Here is a 27,174-nt window from a genome sequence, read left to right as displayed (position 1 = left end):
AATAGAGGCAGATGGAAGCCAGAAGAGCAGCTGAGTGTCAAACTTTAATAGAAATCCTTGAGAAACAAAGGGAAAATAGAGAGCAGAGCCCAGAAGAGCACCAGCCTGCAGTCCCTGCATGCATGGTGCAGGTCACCCAGGAGAGCAGATAGCCTCAAGAGGATGCTCCCTCCCCAGCAGCCCTACTGTCCCCACAACAAACCGGAGCTACACTGGTAGGTCTTTCTCGTGCAGTTATATGCACACCCGAGGTTCCCCCCCACGCCCCGAGTCTCGGGAAGGGCAGGATGTTGGCACAGGCATTCAGAAAGGATGAAAGGGGTCAGCTGAAAGCCCCAAGCCCTGTTCCTTCCCGAGGAGCAGGGTGGTGGCTGGGCAGTTTTCTCCAGGGGCCAGGCTGCGGCAGGGCAGAAGCAGACTCAGCTCCAGGTGGCTCAGGACAAGCAGAAGGAGACAGAGGTGAGCAAGGGTTCAGCCCATGCTGCTCGGGGACAGAAAGGCCAGGCTGACTCCAAGCTCAGACAGCTCCCACACTCCCCCAGCAAAGAAACCACCACATCGAGCTTTCAGAGCAGTCTAGGACAAAGGCCAAACCCCACTTCCCCAGGCTTTGCCATTTGTTTTAAAAATGGAAGTCACACAGCTCTCCTCTTTGCCAAGTAAGACATCACTCTAAAAACAACCCCACAAGCAAGTATGCAGCACAGTGGGCTCCCACAGTCCTTGCTCTCTGGAGCCAGCTCCTGTCTTCCTTTGAGGTAGGTTGAGGTGTCCCTGGGGAGGGACGGCAGCTGCCTGGTCAAATCACCAGGGCAGTGTCTGAGAGGCAGCCCGCAGGTTTCTGATCAGCTCCACCAGTACACTTGTTGAGAGGTAAGCTCTGAGTAGGGCTGGGCTCCAGGCATCTTGTGAGGTCCTCACCAGCTAAAGGAAGGAGTGTGCTGCAGGAGAAAGGAGACCCCATACTTCTTAGGGACAGTGAGAAAGGATCAAAAAGGTCCATGGTGCAACCAACACTCATCTGCAGTATCATACACAGACTTGAGAGACAGGGCTGCCACGCTCACCTACTCCATTTCCCATCCCAGGCAGCAGCACTCACCCCAAAAGACATCCAAGACATTGACGGGACTTCAGGGTCACAGCTTGATCTCCCTGCCTGCACATAAATCCAGCTCCACCATGGTCTGGGCCAGGGGTCCTCAAACTTTTTAAACAGGGGGCCGGCGCGCGGATGAAGTGGCAGGCAGTCATCTGCGGCTGCTCGGTTTCCCCCTGCAACCCCCGGCGGGGGGGTTCTGTAAATACCGGGGGCCGGATTGAGGACCCTGGGGGGCCGTATCCAGCCCGCGGAACGTAGTTTGAGGACCCTTGGTCTGGGCACAGGAGCAGGGATGCCCCTTCCCTTAACATCAGAGACCAGGGGTGTGCCTGCTTTCCACTTAGGCTCACCTAGATGAACCCCCATCCTCCACCACTCTGCAGGAAGCTGTCGGGGCCAGCAGCACCCATCTTGCAGCCCAGCTTTGCTCAGGGAAGCTGGCAGAGTGCAGCAGACCTGGAGGTGACACTGCTCCTCCAGCCCCACGCTGCAGCTGAGAGCCTCTGCTCACTGCTAGCCACATCAAAGTGGTGCAGGTCTCAGTGAGAAACATCTTGTCAGCATGTCCTGAGCATGACAACCCCACACATCACCCAGTTCAGCTATTCCAGGCCTCATTCCCATCCAAGCTGACTGTACAGTGCCAAGGACACACACCCCATTGCGTAGACATCATGCCAGCCCCACCAGAAGCTCTCCAGAGAGCGACGACTGGCTTCAGAGCCTGCAAGCCAACCTGTTCCTCTCCCCTTACATGAAGTTGCTTTCCCTGCTGCCAGTTCTTTCTCAGGACACCAGTACTAAAGCCATGCAGCGAACATCATACGTGTCACAGCCAGTGCAAACTCACCCCAGTCTGCCCATTTCCAGTTTGCTGAAGCCATTTGACTGAACACTGCTCCTCTGGAGGAAGAAAGATTTTGGCAATGACCACTGCAGGAGGAGAGAAAGACAACAACATGGCTATTTAAGTCGTGGCAAAAATCCCTCAAGCCTGCTGTGCTCTGCCGTAGGCTGCCCTAGTGTGCTTCAGCTTGAACTGCCTCACATTGCTGTGCAGCGTCACTGCCACCAGACTGTTCCCAGAACAGCAAACAGAGCAGTCTTTGCTCTCTGCTTAATGAATCCCTCTGCTGTAAGTGGGAGCAGAGCATCTTGAGGTCGAAGAGCGGGTTTCTTTTAATGGATCAGCCTGCTGTGAGGCACAGGAGTGACAGACAGAGATGGCTCCCTCACAGAGAGGAATAAAGGGCAGGCCAGGTACCAAATACGTAGGGCTGTGCCCAGTCCACCCAAGAATATTCAGATGCAAAATACCTGCAGATCTGATATACTGGGTGGACTTTATGTTGGTGGGAGACAGAGAAGTGTGGGTTTTTCCAGACTCCTGAAGGCCTTGACAGAGAGGGAAGAAGAGGGCAAACAGGTAGGGCAGGAACCACAGGAAACAGAATAAGCAGCTGCTCTGCCTAACTCTGCCCAGGCAGCCACCCACCTCTCCCCTAGCTCACCCACAGCCATACGCACCATCTGCGCCAAATCCACCCCTGCCCCAGTGAGGTACCCTTTGACACACCAGTTCTTCAGTAGCTCCAAACCTGGGAAGCGACAGAAAAGAAGCAAGAATGAATAACCAGGTTTGCAGAGAGTTAAGTCTTCCCAGCTTGCAGCACACAAATATGCTGCACAGAGTGAACTGACCATGAAGTACATGCTACGCAATAACTACTTGAACACGTGCCTGAGCCCCAGCAAACATGGAGTAAACCAAGGGTGTTCACCCTTTGTATGAGCAAACACTGGAGCGAGTGCCAGCATGTGGGCTGCCGCAGTGCCTGCCTTCCTCCCAGGGAGCCAGACGCACCATGCAGCACGCTCAGCTAAGCAGGGAAACTGGGGCAACATGGGATTTGCCGAATTAGACCAGACTGGCTGTCCCCCTGAGCCAGGTGCCTGCCAACAGCAGCGCCTGATTTGGGCTGCACTGGTGAAAGTTCCTACAGTGCAAATGTAGAGCAGCTTTGCTGCTACTGTCCCCTTTCCCAGAGGAGGGCAGCTCAGGCAACCTCCTCCTTGCACAGTAACGATCAGCTGCAGCATCCCAGCGCATCATCTCCTCCCTGCATGGATCCATCTGGAGCTTGACGTGGGCCGAGACCTGGTCTTGATTCCTGTCAGAGGGTGAGGCTGGCATCGACCAAGCTCACCGGTGGTGCGACTGAAAGCAACCATTCCTCCAGCCACACACAAGACACGCTGCTTCAGAGCACAGGGAGGTCACCTTGAAGCACAGCCATGTGTCTGACTGCACTGAACTGGCTCCACTTACTCCAAGGCCTCCTGCTAGCTGTCCCGAGTGCAGCCAAGCTTCTTGCTTTTTGCTGGCCCAGAAATATTCCCAGTATTTCTGGGAAATCTAGGATTGCTCCCTTCCTGTTTTCTTTTTTAAGAGCCCTAGAGCCATAGCACAAGATAAGGTGCCTTGAGATTTAAGAACCAGCAGAGCAATGGCCAGGAACTTGATGCTGTCCAGCTGGGGTTACTGTGGTTCGCTATATGATACCAGACCTGGTTATAGGAGGAATCCTTGCTGTCCAACAAACTCTGCTCCTCAGTGACCTTTCAGCAAGCCCCAGGACCTTGGGAAAAAAACCCCACGTACTGGGGGCTGAGGGGAGCAAGGCAGCTCGGCAGCCCTGTCCTGGCTCTGTGCACCAGCCTGGGCTTTGCACCTTGCTGGCCAGGGAGAGAGGAGGGCTGCATGGAACATATGTGAATAGGAGGGGGCTGGGAAATTTGGTTTTTGCTCAGAGGTGAAGAGTAATGAGAGGACAGAGCAAATCTGCTTGCTGGGCTACTTCAGGGAAGCTGAAGCACCAAACCAGGACCCTGGCTTGAGTGGGAAAGTTCAGGGCAGCACTTCAGTGCAGATGATGACAGAATCTTTCTCCAGCTGACAGGAGAGCATCCAGCAAAGGTATTAGCGAGTCAAAGGATGACACATGCCGACAGCGCAGCTGGAGAGGGCTATGAGGTTACTGTCTCTCTGTGAAAGACTGTTACCAACCCCTTTGATACTTGCTTTAACACCAGTGAAAAGTGACAAAAGTGTTTTGTTTTTTCTCTGCATGACAGCCAGGCTAGCAGCACACATACAGTTGTCTCAGTGGAGGGCCAGTTCCTGCAGAAGCCTCTCTGGCTAGATCAGATGCTGGATGGAGAGCCCTGAGCCACAGGTTTTTACGTTCACTAACCCTTCTCACTAGATCTCACTGGTTCTCTCTTCTAAGTAGCCTCTACTGCTGCCCTGATAGAGACAGCCCTGGGTGAGAAGGAAATGGTCCAGCCCAGCTATGCCTCATTAAAGCGTGCTTTTTATTAAAATAGAGTTGTGTCCTGGAAAGGTGGAAATGATAGATAGAGTTTTAGTGTTCAGGAAAAATTCCTCTGTGTGCACACTGGCAGTTTTTCATCAATTAGAAAGCAGCAGGAGACCAGGGAATAGGCCCAATTTTTCCTTCACTTCACCGATCACCTGTGAGGAGCAAAGCCCAGTGACTCCAGCTGTTCCTCAAAAGGGGGCAGAGGAATGCTATAAGAGGCCAGAGCTACAGGGTGATGGAAGAATCCCAGCCTGCTTCAGCCCCAGGGCACCCAGAAGTGCTCGTGCTGCGTTTACCAGAACAGTCAGCACCTCTGACCAACTCAGAATTAGCTTTTTGTGACATTTGAAACAGTCTGGGAGGGTAACACATTTCCTATGGTGAGTGTGCAGGCAGGCAGCTCCCCCTCAACAGGCATAGCTCAGAAGTCTCCCACGACCGCCAGCAGGCAGCCTGTGTGACTCAGGTGACTGCGCCTGACTCTCGGATGGCAGTTACCTTTGTGTTTATTCAGGTAGTATTTGAGCTCCCACTGGGTCACCAGGATGTTGAAGTAACGAGGCTGCTCGAAGAAGCGCAGGTACCGCATGGAGATGTGGGTGGGGAACACCCGCTCGAACTGCCCACGTCGGGAATACTCATCCTCTGTCTCCACCAGGATCCGAACATCATCTGGGGTCAGGACGTCCAAGACAGAAGAATAAAAATCCTGCAGAGAAGAGCAATCCAGGGTCAGGGAGAAGTGAACTGCATTTTGTCAGTTCTCCTTCCCACCTCCCCACTCCTCAAAGTCTCTCAGGCATAGGTCTTCATGTGTCTGAGATCTTTGAGATCTCTGGGACACAGGCCACATGGAAAAGGAAGAATTCTAAGCTCAGTGGTGACATCAATGCAACACAGAGCTGAGGAGATCCCCAGTTCTGCAGCCCAACCTCTCTTACAGACACTGCCAGGTGGCACACAAGACAAGCATCCCTGCTAACCTGCACGGGGTCAGCAGGCAAAGGCTACCAGAGCTGCACAGAGACACAAGGAGGAACAGGCAGTGTTCCAGTGCTCCAGTGGGAGCTCAGACCCTGTTTGGGGACCGGTAGGTAACGTGCCCCTCCACACATGCCTATTTTAATGTAAAGATGAGCCAGTGCAGCAGTGGCTTAAGCAAACTGATTTATTTCTGACCAGCTGTCTTGTAACCCACGGGAGCCCAAGTACTCCATCATCTGTCTGTCCCCAGCTCCAGAGTACAACCTGGAGAGGGACAAGTGATAGGTGGGACTGGTTGGGACAGTGGCTTGGCAGGATAGCGCAAGCATCGGAGATTGTGTCATACCTGGTCAGGTGTCTTCTGCGTCAAGTAATAGGCCTTCTTCATCTTCTCTGCTATGAAATGCTCAGATGCTGGCTTGGGCTTCTCCTTCAAATCACTGCCCAGACTGAGGACACAAGAAGAGGTAGTAGAGCATTTAGGCAGAGAAGACAATGTCCTGTCATAGCAAAGCTGCTCCCAGCAACTTCTGTGAGAGCGGTGACACACTCAGGAAGATGCCATGGAGGAGAGAACACTTTCTCCGAGGATGTCACTAGTTCCAAGATCAGTGATGCACCCACAGCCTTGTGCATCAGCACAGGACCCAGGAAGTATATGGGCAGGGGAACGGGGAGGGCCCTGCCAGCTCCTTGCCAAGGCATTTCAGCATTCCTTTGTCCAATAGGTGAACCATCACCTCACATCCACATAGGATTCAAGAGGGCCAAAGACACACCATGACACAATTCACAGCACTGGAAGCCTGGTGGGATCTTATGCTTACATCCCGCTCACAACACAGCTTCCTAACTGTAACCACAGGGCTGGGAGTATGAGTACTTGGTACTGCCAGTATACAAGGAAGGAGAGAACTCACAGATCAACAACTTCCTCCTGCAACATCCAAGAACTCTCTAAATGACCTCAGTTCCAGCTCCATATGTCACAGGAAATCCTGGCCTTTTGTACAGTTTGACAAGCAGTGACATACAGCCAGCAGCCGCTCTGCTGCTGGGAATGGGACTGGTTTCCCCTACCATCAGGTTTGAAAACAGTATAAGCCCAAGCAGTGGTGAAACACAGAAGGAGCAGGGGCCTGGGTTAACACATGCCCAGGAATTAGCCTTATGTAAGAAACAGTCATGTTAGCTGCCAGGTAAGACTGTGCACACTCCTATCCATAGGTCTACAACCTCTGGCACCTACATTCCTGCCTAAGGAACAGATAGATCACTCCAGCCTTTGCAAAACAACAGGTGCTCCTCTTGCTCAAAGCAGCAGCACATCAGTCCTAGGGTAGAGGGAAACCAGCTCCAGCCCCAACACAGCCAGCCAGCCCTCTAAGCAAACAGAGAGGCAGTGCAGCTCAGCATTGCCTTAGTGCTGGCAGCGGGAAGGAGAGAACACGACTCTACTAACCAAAGAGCAAGCACAAATTATGCTGGCCTCACTTCCAACTATGGACCTGCAGAAAGGGCATAAATCCTTCTGCCCTGAAGAGACCACAGGAATCGGATACCCAGGCAATGATGCAAGTCCCTCAGACCCATAGCTGAGGACCAGCCAGCAAAGGCTCTCAACGACATAGAAACCAGCATTTGCTGGACTGCAAGCAGCCCCCAGATTAAATCCTCCAAGACAAAAGCCTGCCTCTCTGGCAGAGAAGGGGGCTGACCTGCAGGTAGAGCCACTTCTTGTCTGTGGTCTTGAGGCCATGCTGTCCATGCTGGGCAGAACAAAGCCAGCGAGGTTGAGGAGATCGCGAATCATCTGGCCTTTGATGCTCACGTCCAGTGGGGAGCTGGAATGGAGACTGTGGGAGAGGAAGCATCACAGAAGTCTGAGTCCCAGAATGGAGGTGCCGAGTCCCATGGCCCCAGGATCACTCCCTGGATTAATACTGACCGAAATACAAAACACAGCCTGTCCCTCACCTCATTACAGACAGACATGAGACATTGAGAGAAAAATCCTGACAACAGCTCTTTGAAGGGGGGCTCCCCACCAGAAGTGGTTCATTTATCCACCTCTTCCCAGATTTGCAGGGAACCAGCAAACCCATCCTCAGAGCCCTGTGTGGGACCACGGCTCTGCATCCAGCTCATGCCCATTCTCTCTCGCAGGCAGGAGTGGCTGTGCTCAGGTACACTGCAGCTCCCAGCCCTGCCTGCATAGCTGACACCACGCAGCCGCGTGCCATCAGCAAGCAAGGAACAGCACATGAGACAGTGGAGCTGCTGATCACGTCTGCCCACACAAAGAAGAAATCTCTGCCATCACCCATTCCCCACATGACACATCCCTCCTTGGCCTTCCTTTTTTAATGTACTCTTCCCTGGCTCTAACTGGAGCATGCCCAGCGAAGCTTTCTGAGCTGCAGATGGATGTTGCTTTCACAGACAGGGAGGACTTTGATTCCTGCAATCTGGAGAGGGAGGCTTCAAAGCCCACAGTCTTTCAGCACAGGGTGCAGGAGACATCACAAGCCAAATTCATTTTGTGGTAAAAGAAAGGCCATTATCCAGTCTGCTGTGGCTCAGAATCTGCTTTACCTTGGGGAAATGTTGACCTCTAAGATCCAGGGCTTGAGGTTTTCATCCAGCATGATGTCAAACCCAAACAGCTCATGGCAACAATACGGCCGCCGCACATACATCTTCACCAGGCTGTTCACGTAGGGCTCAGATCTGCAAGCCAAGGAAAAAATGCACATTTCCAACAGTCAGACAGCAGAGCTCTGGCTGCTCAAAGCACATGCTGCTGGTTCTGAAAGTGTATGCAACCACATGCTGTGGGATCAGGTGGGCTGAGAGACCATGCAGGCCTGTGAGCCGCTGCTGCTGCACTGCGCATGGATACAGCATTGCATCCTGAGCATCCCTGCTCTGTCGGGCAGGATCCACCTCCGAACACAATATCCATCCTGCACCAGGGGACCTTTTTTCTCGGGCACCCTGGCCAAGCACGGGAACAGATGGCAAGTTGGGCTAAGTGTGAGTTACACTGCACCCTCCTGGCCTCCTCCCCTGCACTGCAGGTAGACCCAGAAAACATAAGGTCTACGTACCCATTGAAGCTACTGCAGCATGAGCTTAAGTAACAGGATGAAAAGGAAGGATCCAGAGAGAAATACTGAAGCCAACAGCAGTGGCAGCATTCAGATTAAAAGCAAAAGGACTGGGCTGAGAGCAGACTGGAGAGCCAGAGGGCCAGGGTGTACCCCACAGCCAGGAACAGAGCAAGGGGTGCCGGGACTCACGCAATGATGGTTTTGATAACGATGTCCTTAATCTTCTCCCAGATGGCTTCACTATTAACTCCCTTCTGCGTCAGGTAACTCCAGAGAGCTTTGAGTGCCCTGGGAGAGAGAAAGCAAAGGAGGTAGCTCTGTAGTCCCTTACTGCTCAGTCCTGCCAGGGGAGTGAAAGCAGCAGAGAGGAGCCTTGACAAAGCTCTTCCCTGGCACAGCCATCCTTTTCTGCTTATCTTCAGACCCCTCAGCTACTGGTTGCTACCCTCCCCAGCCTGGCCCCTGGTCTTGTAGGCCCAAGGTACTGGGAACATAAATCTGTCACAGACTTGTCCCAGCACTGGAATAATAGGTCCCAAATTAGCACATGAGCAAGGGAACTCAGGCCCAGGTCTTCTCTTCCCTCCCACTCTGTGTCCTCAGCAAACCTCCCCTTCCTGCAGGCCTTCCCCGGCAGCACTGCAAAGCAGCTCAGCAGGAATGCAGGAATCCAGCAAGAGTCCCATAAATCTTTTAGCTAGAGCCATTTCACCGAGGCTTGGGGTGGGGTATGTGGATTTTTAAAAAAATGTGGAGAACAAGATGGTAGGGGGGAGCATCCCAGCTTTTACAGGAGTTTCCCACACCACACTAAGTGCTGCAAGTAACCCTGACACTGAGCCAAGGATGCTCAGATGTTGCTCAAGTGAGACTGTGTGGCTAATGGCCAGGAATCCAAAGGTCATGCTTCCTGCACACGAGATGGAGTATATTACAGCCACTCTCATCTCTAATGTGGGAGCAGCTAGCTTTGACTTGCATGGTGGTATCAAAAAGCCACACAATCCCACCTCTGTGGGATTTAAACTGCTGGAGGACAGCAGACCCTTCTCAAAGTCCCAGTGGAGGAACAGACCACTGTGCAGCAGGTACAGGTCTGAGAAAGCAATCCTACCACAGCAAACCACCTTTTGCAGCTCCCTTTGAAGTGAAATAGCCCTGCTCAGGCCCATGAATTGAGAACTCTATCCTGCACTATTTTTAAGAGTTTAAACACCACTGTGGAATCAGAGACAAGTGCCTGGGGCCTTGGATCAGTCCACCCATGGAACAGCAGCGAACAGGAACTCCTGCAAGACTGCAGCCCTCCTCCCAAATGCCTAGAAATGGCACCGCTGCTCCTATTCACACCTAGCAACACATAAATTATCAGTTTTGCACCAGGACCGTACTTTTCTCTGCCTCCACAGGGAAGTCAAGAGTGAGATGGGCAGAAGCTCCCATCTAGCCAATTTAAGCATCATAATTACCCATTCAAGTTTTAACAGCAAAAAATTAGATTCTGCTTTCACCACATCCCACTGCCCCTGCAATTGGGCAAGGGGATGAATGAGCACAGATGAGAGCAGCATTGGAAGCAGGGAATGGGACAGACACAGGCAGGATGAACAGCAACCACAGCCCAAGCAGCAGCCGACAGGATGAATCACAAGCCCGGGAGATGGTCCAGATTCCATTGACACTAACCTATGCTAAAATCACTCTGCTCTTCCAGTTTCTCCAAGGGGGAGCAGACGATACAGGAAGCACCTTCAAGTTTTGGGTAGGAATAGTGAAAAAAGGATGACTTAATGGGGAGTAGAAAGAGCTGCCTTGTGCCCTAAAAGTGATACCTACCATTTGTGTCCCTGACAAGCAGTCTCATCCGAGTTGGACTTGTACTTTGTGTTCTTCTTGTTCACACTGTAGTTGGTCAAATGCACAAACTTATTGCTGAGGCTCTTCATCGAGGAGGAGTACCTGGAGGAAGCAATAAGAGCACAAACAATCTGAGCTTGAACTGGCTGCCCCCAGGCCCATGGGGCAGGCAGAAACTGTTCTTTTCTCACACCACTCTCAGCCACCCATCAGCCCTACTGCCTCTCTTTCCCAGGCCACCTGGAGCAATCTCTCCCCATGGGCCCAAAGCTGATGGGACAAAGCATAAGACACAGAACAGGCTGCCTTGGGGCAGTGGGATGCAATCCCACCCTCAGAGCATGTCCTTACAAAAAGACCAGAGGGAAGAAAAAAAAAAAAAAAAGAAGTAAGCAAAAGCACTGATGGAACTGCAACAGCCCAAGGCAATATAGCCCAAACTGGAAGAAACATCTCAGTTTCTGGTATGCCAGCTCTTATGCAGTATGAAGCACAGACAACATGTTTCAAGAACTGCTCTTGCCTTGGGAAAGGTGGATGAATGAAGCATCCTCTCACATTCTCTTTCAACACCGTCACCTGCAGTGACCCCGTGCGCTTCCAGATTGCTCCTTAAGCAAGTAAGCTACAGCTTTAAGCATTACTGTATACAGGATGACTCCCTCCCTGCTCCAGCCCAGGCAGGTACCACAGCCACACATGCCTCAGCACTGAGACAGCCCCCCAGCACTTCTCTCCCTCGCAACCTACTTGCAGCTAGCAAAGCGAACCAATCCATCCTTGAACAGGTAGACCCTGAGGGGATCGTAGCAGGTGACATAAACGTAGATCCTCAGGTCAAACTTCTTTCCGCCGATGAGGTAGGGTTTGTGCAGATATCTGCAGAGGGAAGCAAGCACCGGAGGAGGGTTATGATTTATGTATGCAGGAACATCTCTAGCCCCCACCTCAGAAGGCTTGGCAAAACCAGGGATCAATGCAGAAGCCCTTTTCCACAGCATTTCCATGTTAAGTGCATCACAGTCAAAATAAGAGAGAAAAAAGGTCTCCCATGCAAGGGGAGATCCTGCAGAGATACAAGCTGTATTTCTTTCAGCTCAGTTCCATTTTGAAGACATTTTCTCCAGCTCTAAGGCACGGTAGCTTCTCCACACCCACAAGACTGATCACAATATTCAGGAACATCTAAGACACGCACTGAGCCACAGATGGTTTGATTCAGTGAGCAGAAACAGTTGGCAATTTTAATCCAAATCATTTGATTAGTCACACCAGAACTTCATCATGTTCTATAGGAAAGCGTATCACTTTGCATGGGAAGCAGACAGGGAGAAGAGACAAGCCAACACAACAGTTCCCCGTCTGCCAAACACCAGACAGTTTTCCTGCCCTCACAAGAACCTTCCCAGAAAGCAGCCTCAATGCAAGATGAGCTATTGAATTTTTCTGCAGAAGGGGAAGGAGATTCTGAAAATCTGTTATTTCAAGAAATCTCTTTGACCAACATCCACACAGACAGGCTTTTACTGACTCATTCTAACTTGGGTAAGAAAAAATCTTTCACATTTGTCACCTCTTCCCACTGGGCCTGTGGCCACTGGATAAGGTTTGTTTGCCTCCAAAGATGCTAAACACCAGAGTACGAAGCAGTAGAAGCTGGATCACAGCAGAGCTGAAGCTGATCACCTGCCAGAAGCTCCAAAAAGCCCATGGAGCCAGTTTGTACCCAAGACCTCAAAACTCTACACAGAGACAGCAGCACTCCAGTAAGCCCAGTTGCAGCTGACAGGGCCTGACTTCCAGCAGCAGCATTACACCCAGGCAGTCGGTAAGCTTCCAGATGTAGATCAGGTGCTTCTGCTCTGCCACATGGTGGCAGTGGCCCAGACCTGGCCAGAGAGACTAGACACTAGGAGATCCCAGGCTGTGTCAAGTCCGTCACTCACCTCTGTACCAGCAGCGGTCTCCTTTTGGGAAGCTGGCTCCATTTGTGGATGACCTGGATACCAATGCCTCTTGCTGATGCTGGCTACAAAATGCAAACAAGAAAGGATCAGATCTTCTTCCTGCAGCTACAATGGGACAGAAGATTGAGCTCTGCTTTGGACTTACTGGTTTTACAATCCATTTCTGGCAGCTAGCTCCTTCCTCCCATGCTTTCCTGAGTAATTTGATGTCCTGGGGCAGGATGAAGGACTGGGGGAAGAAGTTAAACTCCTTCTTCCCACAGCGAGCCTGCATCTTCAACAGGTTGCGCCACAGACGGTCCTTCCTCCCAATTTGAAATGAACCAGGGAAGTGGTTTAGCTGAAAAGGAACTCAGATGCTGGTGAGATCTTCCTGCTTCCCTGCCTCCCTGTCCACCCCTTGCTGTTCCCTGGCCAGAGGATATAACCTTTCTGAATACAGTGCAGGGTAATGCTCTTTGCTCCCCTCTCAGGACTGCACCAAGACAAGACCCACCTGCTCCTGAAGCTCTGCAGGGACAAACACCCACATGGTAACCCACACCAGCTACAAAGCCAGCAGCTGCCACCTCATCCCTTCTGAAGTCTGAGCAGCTACAGGGCACTAGCCCCCCAGCTTTTGAGCTTCCTCTGGCACAATCCTCCACCTCAGCTGTTTCCCACTTGCTTCTACACTGTATGCCAGAGTCCTGCCCGTGCAACACAAGCACTGGGGACAGAAAGACCCCACAGCAGGATAGGAACAGGGCTGGAGGCTGCTAGCTTCCAAACCTGGATGCTGCCTCAAGACCAAGGAGTTTGGAACATCATGGTTCTCTAGAACAAACAGGTATGTGTGATGGCTACAGCCTCAGTCTGTGCAAGAGCCACCCTCACAGTGGGGATGCTCACCCAGCTGCGCCTGTCTCCTGGACTCATCTCCCGGCACAGGAATGCTAGTTGCCATGCTCTGGGAGGGACGCTGCAGGGACAGTCTGCACAGCAAACACCTGCCCCTGAATAGAGGGGCACCCAAACTGCTCCAAACATGCTCTCCATGCACATGAAGAAGGTCAGCCCAAAACGTGCCCTACCTTCTGGTGCTCTCTGATGGCTCTGAAGCTGGGGGATTTCATGTGGTGGCCCCAGCAACCCAGCCAGTCATTGCTTTCTGCAATAAAAACAGAAAAATCCATGACAGAGTAAACCACCACCCACAAAGCTCTCTCAATCCACCAGCACCCCATCTCCTGGAGCCAGCAGAAGTATGCCTGGGATGCTGCACAGCACTAGCACAAAGGACTCATACTGGGTACTGTGAAGCTGCCAAACCAAGGGCTGTGAGCAGGATCCACTTAACCAGATGGGTCATGTCCTTGCAAACATGATTGTTGCAGGGATCTGGGCAGGTGCAGGGTCAAAGGATGGCTTTAATCCCCCAACACCCTGACTTCCCTTCTTTACAACAGGTGAATGAAGCAGTTGGCTAATCAGCACTGCGCTTCAGAGAGATGTAGGATTTCAAGACTTCCTAGGTCTTGCTCTGCCCTGTGTGCCCCATTACAGCCCCAAAATGGTCTGGAGACAGGTCAGGAGATATCACAGGAGATATCAGGAGATATACACAGAAGTCCTGTAAATACTGCTGAGAGATCACACTCCAGGGTATGGATCATAGCTGCAAATGCTCAGTGCTTCCCCAGCCCCAGCCCTCTGCTACACATCTCTTCAGCAATAAGATCCCAATCCCGAGAACTCTCTGGCTATGGTCAGAGAGAATGGCTTCTTCCTCAGCACATGGGGACAAGGGACAGCAGTGTTGGGGTTGGCACCAGACACCTCCTTAGAGTGGCAGCACCATCTAGAGGTACAGCTCAAACAAGCCAGAGCACAGCTCTGCTGCCCCACGTGCTGCCTCAGCTCCTGACAAGCCATGGACTCGTAGTCCATGCCAGTGACAAGCCAAGAGGGAGATCAGGCCCTGCCAGGACCCACAGAGCCTAGATATCACAGGGCAGGCGGGCAGACAGGCATTCTGCTGCATTCTGCAGTGCTAAGCCTGAATCGCTCCTGCTCTGCTTTTCACAGGCAATGTGCCTTCTCATGCCGATGGGCTGCAGGTGACAGAGGACACAACGTGTCAGATGCTGCCAGCCTCCCAACAACTTACTTTTGCTGATTCTGAAGTGGGACCTGCCAACGGTTTGCTTCACTATGTTTGGTGTGACTGTGCACATTTTCCATCGCAGCAGCTTCCTCTGTTCCCAAGGCAGCTTTTCCACTAGGAGGACAAAAAGATAAGGACAGAAGGAAAACAAGCACAATACGCGGATTTTCTACAGCTGCACCCAGGGAAATTTTGCTGGTTTGCTGCACAGGCACCAGGCCTGCGGAGGAGGGTGCATACCCCCTTTGCAGAACTAGCACAGAGCAGAAGACACCACAGCTGGGGAAGATCCAAGACACTGAAACGTTTGGTGGCAGCCTGAGTCATGCCCCAGCCATCATTTTACTCCAGCCCTTGCTAATAATGAGCTGGTTGCTCTCACCCTGCACAGCCACGGACCCTGGCTCACCTCTCTCATCCCGAGTACCGAAGTAGATAGTTGGAGGCACATTAGGGAATAAACTGCAGACAAGAGCTGGTTTGAGGACTTTCTCCTGAGCCTCAGTGGGCTGGGTCAGGCACTCAGTGCAGTTCCTAGGAGAAATGAAGCAGTAGGCAGTTGGCTAAGGGTGAAAGGTAGCACAGGGAGGAAGGGGGAAGCTGAAAGGAGCCTTGATCCTGGTGTTGGGAATTTGCATCGTTGCAATGTGGTGCAAGCAATGGGCACTAAGGTCAGTAACCCAGTCTGCAGTGATGAGGCGGCAAGCTTGTAATGATTGCACATATAAGTGTTGTAACCCCTGTGGGTGTTGTATTTTGCAGGGGCAAGGGGTAGCATTTGTTATGTGACAAACCCTATAACCTAGTCCATAGGAACAAGGGGTGGAGGCTGTAATGCATATATGATTCAGCTGTTGTAAACCTCTTGGGTTTGGTGTATTACAGAGAAGAGGGCTGGAGTTTTACCAGCTGTAAGTATTCCGCCTTAACACAGCAATCTCTAACACCTGGGAGGAAGGGTAGAATTTATAACGTATCTATTAAGGTTGCGATGACACTAAAAGTAGAGTTTAATATGAACATATATTCAAATATATGCCACTGTAGCCAGTGGAAAAAGCCATACCAGAGCAATCCACTACGGAACAAAGAGCAGCAAAAGAAAAGGAAACACAATACATTGACCCTAATCTCCCAAGCAACCCCTTGCCTCTCTGAAGAGACTGAGCGTAGCAAGGGGGTTGGAGACCAGGACAGGGGGAGAAGAGGTGTTTTTCCCTGAGTCCTTGTATATACATGGGGTTTTTTTCAATACCAGAATTGGTAACTAAAAGTTTGTTAACTGGCAATAAACTATATTCATTAGCATTCCCTGGCATAAAACTGGTTTTGCCTGCAACATCTGAAGGCAGGAGAAGCTGCAAAGGCTTCAAGGCCAGCCCAACACACAGCCCACACAAGTGGCCAACATGCTTCTCTCCCTGCTGCAGGAAGCATTTGGCCCCAGCATCACTTCCCCCCATCTGCCCCGAGAGGCCAACCAGCCATATCCTGCCAGCAACAGCTTCTGGTCCAATTTATGTCACCTCTACAGGACTTTCACACCACATGTGCATACCCAGAGCTCTGCAGCACCCCTAGGTTCAACACTTGCTTGCAGGATGCCTTCCTCATCTCCCAGGTGAGTTGTGGCATGATAGAAAGCAGCAAGAAAGCAGACAGCAAAGCCCAAGGCAGCCCTTGTGCAAGGGGCAGCACAGCTGCAAGGACCAGCTGCCATTGCTGGATGGGCAAAACCAGGTCCCACAAAGGCCTGCCAGGAGTCAAAGAGGCAGGGCTCAGACGACCACAAGCTGACCAATCCTCCCCAGAAGAAACCTCCTTCCAACAGCTCAAGAAAAACCCATGATCCAGGACTTGTCCCTAGGATGCAATGCTGAGTCACAACACCCCAAGGAGCTTTTGCAGTCTCTGGCCCCAGACGCCTCCACTCTGCTTCATCTGCAAGGCAAACACTGCAAGAGCACCATTTATTCCAGTAAACCTAACCCAGCAACTGGCAGTGGCAGTGAAATTAAGACCCCTGTTTTGCTGTGATGAATGCACCCTCAGCACTTTGCAGGCTACTATCTGTAGCAAGAGAGGTAACTTTGGTCTGCAGGGTAGCAAGGAAGCTCATTTTGGTTGGGGAGCCTGTTTACTACCTTCGCTCCATTCCCATACATGGTACAGCTCTCCTCTGTCACCAGGGAGGGCAAAGACAGACAAGTTTGGATGAAGACGCCAAGTTCAATGCACTATTTACAGCTACTAACCTGGATACAAAAGTCACAGATGACACACCAGCCACAGAGGAAGCATCAGAGTCACCTGCAGGAGGGGACAGACGCAAGTGTTGTCTCCATGTGTTGTGAACACACACAGAGTTAGTAAGGGAAGACTAAAAAGAAATGCTCCAGGTGACAAACCCTTCCCAGCTGCCCTGAACCCTTGGATCCTGGGTTTTGCCCACTAACTGGTGGCATAAAAGGGCAGGGAGGGGAACTGACAGCCCTGCACAGAGAAGAAGAGATGGGTAAGTTTTAGTGCAGGACAGTGGTAAACCCAAACCTGCTCCCCAGAGGAACCCATGCAGTTCCTCCTTGCTGTTACATTGCTTTTGGATTCAGCCCAATCTCTAGGTCATCCTGAAATGACAGCACGAATATAAGACAGGAGGACAGCTGTGCTCAACCCCAGGTCCCACACAGCCCACACACTCCCCACCTCAGGGCAGTCTTCCCAGGGGAACCAGCACTCACTGTCCTCATCATCCTCCTGACTGCAGCTCTCATCCAGGCCATCAGGAAGTTCTTCCTCCACTTCATCCTGGGGATGGCTCAGCTCCAGTGGCAAATGCTCAGCAGTGACACTGGGATAAAGGACATGATGTCAGAAGGAGTGGCATGTGCTTTCCAGGGCCAAAAGACCCAGAAGCCCACAAGGCAGCATGAGATAACACGGGCAGGGGAGTGACAGCACTGCCCTCCCCAGTGCTGATGTACAAGCGCTTATCCCAAGCTAGCAAGATGGAGAGGCCCCAGGACACCTTGAGAGGGAACATTTTTCCAGAGCAGCCAGAAAGAAAGAGGCACAAGGACACCCTCTCCCAGCACAAGAGCAGGAGCTCCATGTCCTTCCACCCTCTCTGTCCTACATTGGCTCCACATTCCTTAAAGAACCCATGCCTCTGCCCAGGAAAGCCTTGCTGGGCCTGGCTTGACAGCAGGCTTCACCCAACATACACACAGAGCCTGCCACAGCAGGCAGGGCCCTGTGACTGTGTGGAAAGCGAGCTAGAAATGCCACTCAGCAATTACATGCTGTGGCTGAAGGAGAAGATGGAAGGGCTCGCAGCCAGCCTTCGTGCCTGCATCAAGCTTGGGGTGACAGGAAGGCTCCCCCCCACACCAGGATGCCGTAGATGGATTTTGCTCAGGGACACAGCCCATGGTTACCCTTACAGCCACCACGGTAGTGCCCACAGCGCATCCTCTCCCAACACTCCCAACACAGCAGCCAGCCCAGCTCACCACAGCCTCGCTCCTCCTGGCTCTACTCACTCAAGCTTTCCCGGGAGCACAGCCTGGGTCCATTTCTCCTCTTTCTCCAGTTGGATAGTGGATATTTGAGTTGTCACTTCAGAGACGGTGGCAAGGTGTGGAGGCTCTGGTCTTACTACCCAGTCCTCACCACACGGGCTCAGCATGCTCACAAGCCGGCAGTCAGCGTCGCAGTTGGGAGAGCCAGCACACGAGGCCAAGTGAGGGACACTGATACACTCAGTACGGACAACGGCACCATCAGTGCCTATAAGGCTCAAGTTGCTGTTAAGGCGATGGCTACTCAGCTCCAAGTTCAGAGGAGTGATGGTTTCTTTCCGGGTGACCTGTGCTATGACGGGCTGCCTCCACCTGCCGTTCCAGTTGGATAGGCTGCCTGCATTTGTAGGGCCGGAGCTTTCAACTTCGCATCCAAAGCTGTTGCATGTGGCAGTCTGTCCGGCCAGCTGCTGCACGGCCTCTGTGAGGCTGATCTCTGCCTCCTTCTCTTTTAAGCGGCACGCTCGCCTCTCAGTGTCCTCCTGCAAACAGTCCTTCCTGAGGATCGCACTGCTGGGCACAAGGCTGAGGGAGGAGACTGTGGTTTGCTCCAACACAAGGTCATTGCTTTTCACTGCTCCACTGATGAAGTTCCTGGAGGAGATGCCTTCATCATCCCTGGAGTGGGGCCACGAGGCAGTGGGGAAACTGTGGGTGTTTTTTACCTTCTTGATCTCCAGTGACTGCAGCAAAGGCACTTTAGCACTGCTTGGCCGTAGGAAGGAGTTGTTATTGGGCACCGGTCTACAGGAGCTGGAAGCCTGCTGACCTGAGCTGAGGGCAGAGCCTTTGATACCAGTCCCAGAGTGCTCCTCCACCAGCGCAGGCAGCCGGCAGGGCTCCATCAGCAAGGAAGACATCACTCTTCCTGTGGCAAAACTAGTGTCTGGAAGGCTTCGGAAAGGAAACCCGTAGGGCTTGGGTCTGAGGCAGGAGTGTCGGTAGAGCAGAGCACTCCCACCCAGGTCCAGGCAGGGCTGGGCCAAGGGCAGGTTCGTGAGGGTGTCTTCAGCAGGGTGTGCATGGCATAGCGATGGTGGGCACAAGAAGCAGGATTGCTGCAGAGGGATCCCTGAGGGCAGCAGGCTGTGATCCTGGAAAGCACTCACATACTTCTCTAAATTCCAGATGGGCTTTGCCTGCTGCTGAGCAAGGTGCCAGGCCTGGTGAGACTGAGCTCTCCCTGCCAGAAGGGTGCCTGACTTGAGCTCAACACTCTTCTCCTGTTTGGGGCCCAGATTAGCACATTCCGGTCCTGCAGAGGCCATGTAGACCCATAGCACATGAGGCACGGGCGAGTCAAGTCACCTACAGCAGCATCTTTACTGACCTGAAAGAAGATGACAGCATGAAAGGTGCCGTTACTGTGGCAGGACTAAGTACCCAGCCCACTACAACAGGAGGGGAGCAGGGCAAATTGCTTTCCTGCAGGATGAAAATCTGCATCTCCATCTGCTAAGATCCCCGAGAGTCTCCTGGGACCAATTCAAAAGAAGAGCTGGCATCTTGTCTGAAACCAGAGGATGCGAAGGACAGCTTAAGAGAGGGCCCTGGGAAAAGTGCTGTCCACAGGAAAGCTTGTACCCTGCAAATGGGCAGGGGTGCCAGCCAGGGCCGGGGGGCAGCAGCCCCAGCTGCAAGGAAAGGCCACCTGCCTGCCCACCTTGGATCCAGCACAGCAGCCAGAGCCCATTCCCATGGGTCTATGTCTCTAAACCACACAGTGCACTCCACTACCAGCTCTGCCGACTCCAGTGCAAGCCCCAAAATGTCTGCTTCTTTTTCTTCTCCCCACTCCTTAAAGCTTCAGCTTCCAAGGTCACAAAACTAGGTAAGAACCTCAGCCCTTCCTTTTAAAAGCAACGTGTTTCTCGCTTTTGTAACCTCATAGAAAAGCTCAGCAAGGGCTGAGGGCATCCTAAAGAACTCAGGAGTGAGAAGGTAGCAAGCAGCAAACACAGGGCTGTTCTAACATTAACATCTTGGTTTCCAGCAGAGACTGGCAGTACTGCACATACACATTCCTCCTCATTGCAGTCCTACAGAAAAGTCTCTTGCAAGGAGCAACTGGCAGACCACAGAGCTGCAGACATAGGTGTCCTGAATCCTCCTAAAATGAACTATTGCACCTGTAAGATCCTCTTGCCTGGGCAGAAAGTAAAAAGAAAACAAACCATGTGCCAGGTATTTGTCTTGCTTTAACACATGCCTGGAGGGCCCCTGGATACGGACATGATAGGAATTTGTATCCCAAGCAGCCTGACTGGCTGGCTCTTCTACCTTCCAGCTCTCACGAGCTTGCATGTTTAAAAAAAAAAAAAAAAAAAAAAAAAAAAAAAGGTACAAAAAGAAGGGTAAGCAGAGTATCAACCATGACTCTGTTTTCCTGCAATACACATTCACACTGCTTTCTCACCTGAAAATGCAGCCTCTGCTGCAGCACTTAAAGTGTAGCTAGGCGTCCCCAGCGTGGCTCTGTAGCACCACGACAGCAGCTCACACCCACCACAGGACTGGGTCAGACAGACCAACACCCACACAGACCTACACTCTGCCTCCTCAGCCTGTGAATCAGGCTCCAGTCTCCAGCACTCATCAGGGCAACAGCATCCCAAACAGAGGCTGTACAAGGTGGGAACATCCCACACAGGATCCCTTAGGAGCTGTACGTCCTCAAGGAGAGCTGCTGCCCTGCCAAACTCTGCAAACGAGCATGGAAGGGGTCAGTCCACTCCATGCCCAATGGCTGCACTACATGTTAGCACTTGTACAGTCACACTGAGCACTCCCAAAGACGGGGGGTGGCTCCTTCCCTCTGTGAGCTCCAAGCCCCAGGGAAGGGAATTCCATGCACCATACACAACCAAACTGTACCATGCTACCTGATTACCACCCAACCTGTGCCCAGCAGCAAACCTGGCTGTGTTGTGACATTCAGAGCTATCAGCACAGAGTGAAGAGGCTGTGGCTCACCTGCCACCGCTGCCCAGCCCAAGTTTCTCCCAGTAAACAAGTGAGCAAAGCTTGGCTTCCACACACCATCCCCTCAGATGTACCCAGGTTGCAAGCGTGCTCAAACCACAAAGTGACCCTAGCACACCAGCAAACGCAGATGTGAAAAAGCAAAATAAAAATACAAGGAGGTGAATGTCCCCAACATCCCTGCCTAGAGGGGACTCTCACTGCAGCATCACCATGCGTGCTGCCGGCTTGGCCATTGCCAGTGCTCTCGCCCCACTGCGAGTGACCTTGCAAAACCAGCCTGCAGTGAAAGCCACCTTTGCCTCATCTCCACCTGGCTTTACAGCTATCAGTGGATCATCCAGCTATAAAAATAAAAGTGATTTGGACTAATGAAGCTCTAGCAAGGGACACAAATCCTACAGCTGGCTTAGACACAGGCATGAGTAGGCCAGCAGAAGCCCTGTGTGACCCTGCTCTGCAGTAAGTAACAATGGTGGCACAGACACGACCAGGACAGACATGGGGGTACTGCCAGCAGTCATGGCTGCCAGGCTGGAGGTCTGGCCACAGCACAGCATTAGCTGCCAGTGCCTGCTCAGCCGGGGCCAGACCCCAGCCCTGCAGTGCCAAAGGGAGAATGTGCTACTTGCCCCTCTCCGGAACAGTTTTCCCATGGAGCCGCAGAAGCAGCTGAGCCAGTACAGAACAGGGGTGCACTGGAAGCAGTGGCTGCAGAAGGAAGCAGCAGGGCCTTTCGTACAGCTTCCAGACAAGGACTGTGCCAGTCGATGGCTAGTAACCACTGCTGTTTCCCTGTGGAGAGAGGAGCTCACAGATAGTGGCAGCAAAGATGAAAGTAAGAACGTGCCCCTGCATAGGGCAGGTCAGGACGCATCCAGACTGGCAGCAGCAGCTTATACTGCCTGTCCTTCCCCCCATCCACATTCCTGTCCCACCTCCTGCATGCCACTACAGCCACCTCTGATATCTGCCTGCAAACCAGCTCCTGTCCTCCCTGCAAGGGCAGCTCAGCAAAGCAGCGGCTGAACATCCAGGAGAACTGGCAGAGGTGAAGGCACCTTCATATGCCAGGTTGTGGGCACAACAGGACAGCAGCTGCCGTGCCCCTGAGCCTCTGGCCATGAACCAAGTGACCTGCCCCAAGGTTACCAGTAGGGAAGTTTCCCTTTTACATTTAACTCGGTCTGTTTTGGGGTGGAGGAAGGTCACAGCTTGATGCAATCCCTAGCTCTGCCCTAGTTCTACCATATGGGAAAGGAGCAGGAGTCCATTCTGCTGGTCACAACAGTAATAAAACTACACTTGGAAATTTTATTGTAGAAACATGAGCTGGGAAAAGCCCAGGGTGAACTGTTCACGCTGCAAGTCAAACACAAACATCATTACTAGTAATCAATGGATTTTGGCTTGGACTTACTTACACACGATATAGAGGCCAAAGCTGTCACTGTTGGAGTGACGCTACAGCTGCACTCACAATTATTTTGCTAGCACCTTTTATTATCACACAGCCTGCTCACAAGCTTCAGGACGTCAGCTGGAGCACTGCCACAGCCTTTATAAATGTCACATCACAGGCACGTAAGGCCACCATGCATACCCCAGTGAGCATCAGCAGAAGTCCCTTCCTCCAGCCTGAGCCTCCCTGCAGCATGTGCTCCTTCAACAGCAGCACAGCAGCTCCTCACAGACCCGTTTCTAACAGGAAAGGATAAGAGAGTAAGAGCCCAGTGTGCACATCATCCCTCCATCATGTGAGTTTGGCTGGAGAGATTATTTTAAATGCAGCTGTGGTGACACACTTAAAATAACAAGAGCTTGCAAATGTATGAGCTGCTAGCCGACCTGATAAAGTACCATCAGCCTCATGCAGCCCAAAGTCACAAAGGGGGTGTGTGCGTGTGTGTCAGACAACTGTGATTTGCTATTGTTTTCTGTGCCGTTGCAGGGCGCAATTTCTGTTCTTTATGAATAGAAAGGATAACATCTTTTTCTAAATGAGACCTGAGTTCACACCAAGTTCCTCACTTGCAGTTCTGGGGCTTTCGATTAAAGCTTGAATAAGCAAGTTAACAAAATAAACAGGTTTTAAAATCAATATACTTCAATCAGATATTTCAAAATAAGGGTTTGTACCCCTTACAAAAATGTAAAAACTTTCAACAAGATCAGGCACATTGATCTGAAACCAACTGACTGAGAGCACCTAAAGCTGCTCTTACACCTGGTAGCTAGATATAAACTCTCGGGTTTCAACAGCACGGAAACAACCCTCACCTACATCAGATCCAGGAAACAAGAGGCCTCAAGTGCAGTCACACAAGGAGGCAAAGCAGCACCCAAGGCTACCCACAAGTTCAAGCCGAAGAGCAGAGGGTCCTGCTGGCCATCAGAAGGAGTCTATGAGGACAAGACAGCTCAGCCACCACAGAAATGCCAGCAGCAATGGGACCAACAGCCTGGTGTGCTGCTTTGCCACACAGTTAAGCGTTGCTGCTCTCTCTCAGCTATAGTATTGTCCTGTAGCACTAGGTTTTGGGTACAAAACTGGAGGCACAGGATGACAGCCAGTTTCTCTTTTAATCAAGACTGCAAGCTTTTGCTTGGCCACTCAGGTCAGAAAGATACCAGTGAGAAACCACCCACCATGGGGATGCGTCAGCAAATTCCACCTGCCTCCCGGGATTACATTTGTGCCTGGCATTTGTGCTGGGGCTAGTCATTTCAATTCAACAGCTGTGGTGCTGAACTCCACTCTGCACTGAACAGAGAAGGCATGAGAAGTGCATGGCTACCCAAAATGATCCTTTAATTAAGCAGAGTGCTACCCTGCAAGAAGAGCAGGGCAGCTCTAGTGCACACCTCTGTTTCCAGGGTGGCAAGGAGGGAGGCAGACCTTACGGGCAGCAGGGCACCGGACCAAGCCACGGGAGAGCTGGAATCCAGTAACTGTCTCGCTCTGCGAGGCAGAAAATGCCTCCCTCCACACACACACAGGCTGTGCTGAGGACTGAAGGCTCACACATTCAAGTTCACGACTTTCAGACCACTCTCAGGGCATGGGAGCACAGTGTCAGATCAGGTGAGGGACTCCAGCATGGCTAGGCAGAAAATCCAGGGCCACAGCTTTGCCATGGAGAGAGCGCACCAGAGACATCTAAAATAAAGGGCTGCCTCTGTGCTCGCCCCAGGCAGGCTGACCTGGCTGTGACCAGAGAGTGAGAGTGCCTCACCAAAGGGCGAAAGGTCAAGTGCATGGACTCCCCATAGTTACTAAGGGATATCAGCTCTTCCACCCTGAGAGTCCCCAGGCCACCGAAGGGAACCTGCCACACACTGACAGCAGACTGCCCAGCTCTGTTTCCCCAGCAGGGAAGCAGGGAAGTCCCCATCCTCGCTCCCATCCCCGATTCATACTTCCTCAACTTCCGTGCTACAGGAGGAGTTGTATTGCAGCATAAATTAGAGCAGGAAAATGAGCCTGGGTTAAAAGCAACCAGCTAAAGCATGGGGTGTTTTACAGCCTTTCAGCAAGGAAGTCTAAAGCACCTTCCTGAAGAGCCAAGCATACAGTGAACCAAAGGGGTAGCAGTCTCAACTGAGCTTCACAATGGGAGAAAAGGTACAGGAGAATTATGCAGTGAGACCTGGGGAGAGCTTGGCCACCAGCACAGGAACTGACAGGTGGTCAGCACAGCTTGGTCTGGTTTTAGGTAGCCTGACCACACTCTCAGCCTTTGGCAGAGAAATAAAATAAAGGCAGAAGACTTGGGGTGAATGGAACAAGTATAAAGTACCAACACATAGCAAGGAGACAAGAACTACCTAATTAGTTCAAAACGCATCAATTCTTTGTCTGTCCTTTTTTCCTGAAACATGTCAGGAACTGGAAGAAAAAGTTCCCAGGTCTGTCCTTCAGTATGTGATGAGGATCCTTCCATGTCTCGACCGGGGTGGGAAAGATTCTTCTGGAGTCACTGCAACCACCTCACTCCATACAGCAGTCTCTCAGAGCTCAGGAGTGGAGCAGAAACAGAGATTCAAGTTGGGAAGAAGCTGCCAAAAACTCCCACAGACTTGCTGCAGAGAAGGAACCTGGGAAATGCCAAGGAATGGCACCCAGCCAGGCCAGTAGGGCAGCCAAAGCCCCTGCCTGACCTGCATCGGTGACACAACATCTCCATGCAGGCATAATTATCTGGGGCCGGTGGCATTTGGCCCCCATCAGTGTCATCCTCGCAATGTGCTCCCTGCTGTGCTGAGAAGGGCCCCAGGCACAACCAAAGAGCAGGAGAGGCAGATCTGTCATAAAAACCTGCCAATACAGAACTTAAGGACTGCAGCAAGACAGCAACGCAAGACAGACAAGTACCATTATCTGCTGGGTACATCCAGTAAGAGTCAAGGAAAAACTACTAGATAAAACTGTAATCAGACCAACAATTTGCTGTTAATTCCCCCAAACTGCCTAGGAGCCACTAGATGTCCCAGGCACGTTCAGTGAGGAGCACACAGCAATGAGAAACCACTTTGCAGGGAGTCATGTAGGGAGGAGGGTTCTGATGTGTAGCTGTGGGGCTGAACTCTGCCTCCACGAGATACCCAGCAGCCCAGCCGGGCAGGGAGACCGCAGGCTGGCACGGCACCACAGGGCTTCCCTACTCCTGTGCCATTCATTCCCAGGCTGGACCCTGGAGGCATTCAGGAAACACTCCAGACTCGTCTCAACTCTTCTCACACCTCTGCCGTTCACCTTTCAGACCCAATGGCTCCTTTTTACACCACCAGAGCAGCCAAGCCCCCGGCAGAAAGATTAACAGCCAGGCTGGGCCCCAGCGCCCCACTCGGGTCCAGTCAAGACCCGCTCCATCCCCACTGCGGCTCCAAGTGCCACCGGAGGCTCACTGGGGCCGTGGCTCGCAGGAAGCCAGCTCTTCTTCCTCCCTGGCGCTTGCCCAGGGCACACACTGTTTCTCGTTTCTTCAGGTGAAGGTCTCTGAGGCCAAAGGCGCTACCGAGACGCTCCGACCTGCCCCAGACACGCCGGCCTGGCCGACCCCAGCCCACCCCGCCGCCGCCGCGCACCCACGCACCGTCTCCCCAGCCCCGCGGGGCACAGCCCGGCGCGCCCCGAGGGGACAGAGGGCGAGGCCGCGGCGAGCCCCCGCGGGCAGGCCCGAGGCTGGGCAAGGCACCTCCTCGGGCCCGGGCCGGGCGGGTGCCGGGGGCACGGCGGCGGGGCAGGGAGGGCCGGAAGCCCAGGGAGGCAGCGGAGGGGACCAAGGGGCCCACGCTCCCTAAAGGGGAGGCATACGCGGGCCCGCCCCTCCCGTACTCACCGCCCGCCCGGCGCCCCCGGGCCCCGCCGCTCCCGGCGCCGCCGCACCCCCCGCCGTTACCATAGGGATCCGGGGCGGCGGCGCCACGTGACTACACCTCCCAGCAGCCCCCGCGCCGGCGGGCTGCCCCTCCCGCGGCGCCCCCTGGCGGCCTGGCGTGGCGCGCGCGGGCGCCCGCCGCGGGGCTGCCCCGAGGCGGAGGCGCGAAGGTTCCGGTGGGCCGGCACGGCACGGGAGGCCGCTTGGAAAGAGGTGGTGTCTTGGGGGCTGCAGGGACTTTTCCAGGAACGGCTTCCCACGGGGAAGGCTGGCCGGGCAGGGTCCCCCTCGGGCGGACCGAGGGGGTGCGACGGCAGGTCGGGGCTGGAGCCCGAGGAGGAGGAAGAGGAAGAGGAAGAAAGCGCCTGTCCCGTCCCGCTGGAGGCAGCGTCAGGCCGAGCCCCGGCGCCCTCAGCGCTGGCGGGGGGCAGCAGGTTTGCCGGGATCCGGGGGGCCGCTCCCGTCGGTGCTGCGCAGGGGTACGAGGAGGCGCAGGAGCTCCTCGTAGTGCCGAGCGGAAGGTGGCCGGGGGTTTCCGCCACCAGCGGGCTGCGGGTCGCCGCTGGCCAGCGCAGCCAGCTTCTCAGTGGCTCCGAGGGACAGCAGGACCTGCAGAGCAAAGACAGGGACAGGAGTCACCTGCCTGCCTGGCCCCTTGTCCCCAAAGCACCATCAGGT

At 53.1% G+C, this 27,174-nt stretch overlaps 2 protein-coding genes across 2 annotated transcripts in view; both read right to left on the bottom strand.

The window, feature by feature from the left end:
* Positions 1-25: 25 nt before the first annotated feature.
* Positions 26-26,566, bottom strand: TTLL4 (tubulin tyrosine ligase like 4). Its single transcript, XM_037397929.1, has 19 exons — positions 26,458-26,566; positions 18,095-19,463; positions 17,294-17,403; positions 16,808-16,862; positions 14,962-15,086; positions 14,556-14,666; positions 13,480-13,556; positions 12,552-12,746; positions 12,386-12,468; positions 11,190-11,318; positions 10,419-10,541; positions 8,772-8,870; positions 8,065-8,199; positions 7,188-7,325; positions 5,816-5,918; positions 4,984-5,194; positions 2,630-2,700; positions 1,953-2,035; positions 26-941 (listed from the first exon to the last, which is right to left on the bottom strand). Exons 2-19 carry the CDS (start codon positions 19,399-19,401, stop codon positions 800-802), a joined length of 3,297 nt encoding a protein of 1,098 aa, XP_037253826.1. The 5' UTR covers positions 19,402-19,463; positions 26,458-26,566; the 3' UTR covers positions 26-799.
* STK36 (serine/threonine kinase 36) overlaps positions 22,410-27,174 on the bottom strand; it is a 16,775-nt gene continuing 12,010 nt past the window's right edge. The window contains exon 26 of the mRNA XM_037397928.1: positions 22,410-27,105. Within this exon, the coding sequence (XP_037253825.1) occupies positions 26,908-27,105 (198 nt within the window). The 3' untranslated portion in view covers positions 22,410-26,907. The remainder of the gene's footprint in view (positions 27,106-27,174) is intronic.

This window comes from Falco rusticolus, chromosome 8 (genome assembly GCF_015220075.1).
Source record: "Falco rusticolus isolate bFalRus1 chromosome 8, bFalRus1.pri, whole genome shotgun sequence".
Classification (NCBI taxonomy): domain Eukaryota; kingdom Metazoa; phylum Chordata; class Aves; order Falconiformes; family Falconidae; genus Falco; species Falco rusticolus.
The sequence above is the reverse complement of the archived record's forward strand: the minus strand, read 5'-3'. Positions and strand labels throughout refer to the sequence as shown.

Coding starts and splice junctions, on each gene's coding strand:
- TTLL4 (XM_037397929.1), bottom strand. CDS start 19,401: ATGGCCTCTGCAGGACCGGAATGTGCTAATCTGGGCCCCAAACAGGAG. Junction 15,087..16,807: donor TCTGTGACTTTTGTATCCAG/GTTAGTAGCTGT, acceptor CATTTCTCCTAG/GAACTGCACTGAGTGCCTGA. Junction 13,557..14,555: donor CCACTTCAGAATCAGCAAAA/GTAAGTTGTTGG, acceptor TTTTTATTGCAG/AAAGCAATGACTGGCTGGGT.